At 38.8% G+C, this 5,577-nt stretch overlaps 1 protein-coding gene across 1 annotated transcript; it reads left to right on the forward strand.

The window, feature by feature from the left end:
- The first annotated feature begins 375 nt into the window (after positions 1–375).
- LOC117792647 (esterase-5B-like) lies at positions 376–2,420 on the forward strand. The gene is made up of 2 exons (XM_034632862.1): positions 376–1,756; positions 1,814–2,420. Exons 1-2 carry the CDS (start codon positions 376–378, stop codon positions 2,056–2,058), a joined length of 1,626 nt encoding a protein of 541 aa, XP_034488753.1. The 3' UTR covers positions 2,059–2,420.
- The last annotated feature ends 3,157 nt before the right edge of the window (positions 2,421–5,577 follow it).

Raw genomic sequence — 5,577 nt, forward strand, 5'->3', positions numbered from 1 at the left:
AGCAAGCTCGACTGTGAGCCACCCTAACTCACAGCTTAATAAACTATTTTTATACCCGTTACTAAATAATTATTTAAATCAGTACTAAAAAAGGAAATATATTTATACCCGTTACTTATAGGGTACATGGTAATAAAATTAAAATTCATGAATTTCTATTAAGTAACGGGTATCTTATAGTCGGCATCTTGACTGCTGTGCTCTAATTTGTTTATAATATCAACGTGATGACACGAGGTAGTCGACAATTACATGTTATTTTTAAAATTGTAATATTATTATAGGTGATATTTGTATAGTCACGATAGCTATAAAATGGGATTTATATATGATCACTTGGCATAGTTTAAATTTAGGCATCTTTGAGAGTGTATCATGAGACATTGTATAAAATTGTGGCTTAGTTTATTTGTCCTGAATGTTGCTGGGACAGAGTCAGATCCGCTGTTGGTTGAGATAGCTAATGGAAAAGTGCAGGGACGCGACAATGGAGGGTATTACAGCTATGAATCTATACCCTATGCGGAACCTCCTGTAGGAGAACTGCGATTTGAGGCACCTCGACCATATCTTCGTCAGTGGAGGGATATTTTTGATGCCACTCAACCGCCAAAGTACTGCTTGCAGTGGTCCATGGTAATATATGAGTCCAATAAACTGATGGGTCATGAGGATTGCCTCACCGTGAGTGTGTACAAGCCAAAAAATGACAGTCGCACCAGCTTCCCAGTCCTGGCAGTCATACATGGCGGGGCATTTATGTTCGGTGGACCAGTCGATGTCGGCCATGAATATATCCTTGCGAGCGGCAACATGATTGTGGTCAAGATGTCTTATCGACTAGGTCCCCTGGGATTTCTAAGCGCTGGCGATGTCGATTTGCCAGGAAATATGGGACTGAAAGATCAGCGTCTAGCGTTAAATTGGATTAAGAAGAACATTGCCAGCTTTGGCGGAGAGCCAGAGAATATACTGTTATTTGGGGCATCAGCTGGCGGTGCTTCGGTGCATTTGCAGCTTTTGCAAGAGGATATAGCGCAGTTGGTAAAGGGAGCTATCTCACTGAGTGGAAATGCGTTGGATCCCTGGGTTGTGCAGCAAGGTGGACGTGCAAAGGCTTTTGAGCTAGCCCGTCTTGTCGGCTGCAGAGACATGAGTAGCTCCGCAGAAGTCAAGAAGTGCTTGAAATCAAAGGATGCAAATGACATTGTCAGTGCTGTCCGTCACTTTTTTGTCATTGGCTATGTGCCCTTCGCTGTATTTGGTCCAGTGATAGAGCCCGACGATGCGACTGAATCTTTTCTCATCCAACATCCCGAGGACATCATCAGAAGTGGCAAACTTGCTGAGGTTCCCTGGTTGATTAGCTATGCGACTGAGGATGGAGGATTTAATGCCGCCGTGTTGCTGGAGAAACAATCCGATGGCAAGGAGTTAATTGAAGAACTTAACACCCGTTGGAACGAGCTGGCACCTGACTTTCTATATTATCGACAATCCATGAGCAGCATCGAGCAAATGGATAATTATTCGGATTATCTCAAACGAGAATATCTGGGAGATCGCAGTTTCAACTTAGACAGCTATTGGGATGTGCAGCGCATGTTTACTGACATTTTATTTAAGAACAGTGTCAAGAAAGTAATTGATTTGTACAAAGAGTATGGACAGAGTCCTATCTACGCTTACGTTTACGACAATCCACCAGAAGCAGGACTCGCCCAATGGCTCGCCAGGCGATCAGATATTCACTTTGGTAGTATAATTATTTTACGCTTTCTGTTAAAGTAACTGAAGTCTATTGCACTTGCAGGAACTGTACATGGCGACGATTTCTTTTTAATGTTTGGAAAGCAATTACAAGACACGTTGCCTTCTGACAAGAAAATCATATCACAGAACTTCATTCAAATGATGGAAGATTTTGCACAATGTCCTGATGGAGCTCTGAACTATGCCAACTGCAAGTTTAACGACAACAGGAAGCAGGAACAAATGCAACTACTTTCGATTACTCGGAGTGGCTGTGAGAATCTTGAGGTGAAGGCGCTTATCTGAGTTTCTTTTGGTTATGGTTCTGTATTAGGATTGGGTTTACTAGGCTGTTATTAATAAATTTATCAATCTTCTTAATCTAATCACTTATCACTGTTAACAACCTTTAACTAGAAAAATCCGAATTCCTTCTTTGAGTTTAAGTTTCCCTATCAGATAGCTATGAAATGAGGCTGAAAATGTGAAAGTTGCAGGTCTGATTTATTGCTTATAAGTTGTGTTGTTTTATCACTCTTAAGTGTAACGAAGAAATCTCCAAAGTGCAATTCCAGTTCTCGGAAAAAAAACCATCTTCATAAAAACTATGTATGTATCTACCCATACAATAAAAGCAATTACTCGGCGAGGCTTTTTACGATATCTTACTTATTTGCTGAAGCAAGCCAACATTGCGGCTACTCAATCAATATTGGACTTTACCGCAATCACATACACACAAACCAACACACACTCGAAGACACATTCATATGAAGAATTTATTGTAGTTGTTGGCGGTTTGTTTGCTGGCCAAACATACATAAGGCTAGGGACAGCAGCAGCAACAACAATAGAATCTCGAAAAAACAAATAGTCTGGTTGTACAAATAAATTAAATTAAAATGTATACAAACATAAATTATTTAGAGATAATGTACTGGACACAAACGAGAGAGAGCCACATCAGAGGCTACTAAACAATAAGCAGCCGGCCAGAACCCGCAATAAATGCAATAAAAGCAAATTCAATTGGCGGCCATAACGAGAACGGCAAACGAAAATAAAAGTAAAAGTAACCGAATGAAGGAAAGAAAAAGAGACCGAAACCAGAACCAGAACCAGAACCAAAAGTCAGCCACATACAAAGACAAATCAACGAGCAAAACGAGGCCCAGAACCGAATTCCGTATAAATCACCAAAAATGAGAACTCGACTCAAACCCCGAACTTGCCTCCAAATTGAGGCAAAACGAAAGAAATATGTTTTGTCCGTTATTTGTATGCCGTATTTTCATTTTGTTTATTTTCTGCTTTAGCGAATTCAATTCCCCAATTGGGCAACTGGGAACCACTTCGTCCAGGTAGAATGCGCCGAATTAACCTGAACAACTAATCCTGGCAACAGTCGACGTTCTCGCAACCAACAACAACAGTACAAATTGTCCGCAGGCGTTAACATAATTAAAAGCTCTGAATCCCATAAGGTTCCAGAATGAATTTAATGAATTTAAATTATAACGAAATACTAACTAATCAAACTCCCAAGTTTATTTTAAACTGGGTTATTGACCCAGAATCAACGTCAAATGGTCAGCAGGCTCTCCAAAATGCATCTCAGCTGCAACTTACCAACAACAGCAGAAAAGGCACATAAATCATATTTTCTTTTCAAATAAAAAGGAAACCATAAATATGTTTGTGCATATTTTATTGAAGGTAAAAACAAAATTGGCTTATTTCTTTACATACTTCACTCGGTGAAACTAACTTAAATGCAAAATACTGGAACTGAGTGCTTGCTCAATCAGTGTTATACGAATTTGCATATATTTGCCGGCTAACGAAATGCAGTTATATTATTGAATTATATATTTAACACAACTTTTTGAAGAAATTCGTTTGCAAGTGCAGAAATAGAGTGAGAATATATGAATTGAAAGTTCGGCCTGGGGTAAAATTCGTACTGAGTAGAATTGAAAACTAAGTCGGTTTTAAATAAGGCTGCGAACCGGCTCTGAGCCGAACCTCGCTGAACCGTTTCGGTTCGGGTTTTTAAGCAACCCGAACCGGATAAGAAAACGAACCTTTGATTTTATATACTCCGTGTACACGAACCCGAACCGAACCAATTTCTTATTATTACTTTTTATTAGTGATGTAAAAATATATCAAAATATCAAAAACTTGATTTTTGCGAAAGCGATTATCAAGTACTTCAACTTGACGATCTATCGAGTTGATTAAATCGATTTCTATGAAAACATTGACTACTCACTGTAGCTTGTTCATCGTAGTTCATTTGCAGAGCTAAATGATCTACAATCGGAACTTCTCTTGGAATTTAGTGCTTTTCGAAAAGTGAAGTGAGAATTAAAACAAAAACAAAACGCTCGAAAACAAAATAAGACCACTTGAACTATATTAGCTTAAATTAAATTGACTTCCTTATATCAATCAAGAAAAATGAACAATAAAAAAATGTTTTTTTCCATAAAATTGAACCAATTTGCGAAACGAACATGAGTCTTGCTCTATGGTTCTGGTTCTGGTTTTGGTGGCTTGCAGCCTTGGTTTTAATATATAAACACATTCGATAAATATAAAAAACTCTGCGCTAGCTACATGAAACAAATTTAGAGAATATCTAATAATATATAATGCTGTCAATTCTACTTTTCTATTGTATTCTAAATTGTTTGTTACTTATTTAAATAACATATAATTAATATAAATATGTTAACAAACTGTAATGAAATACAAAGCAAACTCCTAGTATTATTATTAAGTTTGACAAAAGTTTAACTTATTCCATAAATATTATAAGAGATCTGCTTGAGATGATGGCTAATAGTCTTGAATAACTGCAGGCCTTAAAGCAATTACGCTTTGGATGGTTAACTCGAATATAATTTTTATTTATTTAGTTGAAATAACATATGTATGTTATTTATAAATGCTTGACGACAACCTTCCGGCTCGTTCAGGCTGAAATTTGTTTCAGTTTTTTAGTTGTTTTCTACCATGTTAGTTAGTTTGACAGCCTTGTGCTGTGGTTTCCGGCATGTCCAAGTCTAAGACGAAGTACTTGCCAACTTCATAAAATATTCAGCTGCACTTAAGCCTGGCAAACTGGCGCTAAGAAGTTGCCTGCCGGCCTGCAATCATGTTGCGAGTGTTTTCCCGCCAGCACCTTGACTTCAAGTGGAGTCCATCGCAAAGTGAAGATGGTGTCCTGTCGTGGGCAGCAGGGAAGTTGAGTAGCTCACGAAGATTGCACACAGGAAGTGAAAATCGTTGCATTGCCAAATGGCAGATTAAAGCGGTGTTAAGTTGTGGCGGCCGCAAATGCCACTTGCGGCAAGCAGCGAACCTATCGACAAGTACTTAAGATTATGTCAAGTGAACGCATAAGCTGTTCACGCAGAATAAGCGAGGGGCCATCCAAAGGTTTCATTTGAGAGGTAAAAAACAAGTGACATTTCATTTATGTACTGCATATAACTCGAATATGACTTGGAATGCAGATTCCCAACGCTTTGAGTTGAATAGAACTGAGGCAGGATAGAAAGAGACGTTGAGGGGTAACGAGGAGGAATCCAGCAGGAATGTTGACATCAACACCTTCAGCAGCTGCAGCCTGCCATATGCAGTAAAATGTTGTTGAAGGACATGCACTGGATAACATGAAACAGCCACAACAACAACACCACCAGTAACAAGAACACCAACAACAAATGAATTCAAAACGTCGTCCGCATTCGAGCATTCGGTTGTGTAAACATTTTAATTTCTGCTGCAAGCAAATGCGCAGCAGCCACAGCCTCA

Source organism: Drosophila innubila (genome assembly GCF_004354385.1).
Source record: "Drosophila innubila isolate TH190305 chromosome 3R unlocalized genomic scaffold, UK_Dinn_1.0 2_E_3R, whole genome shotgun sequence".
Classification (NCBI taxonomy): Eukaryota; Metazoa; Arthropoda; class Insecta; order Diptera; family Drosophilidae; genus Drosophila; species Drosophila innubila.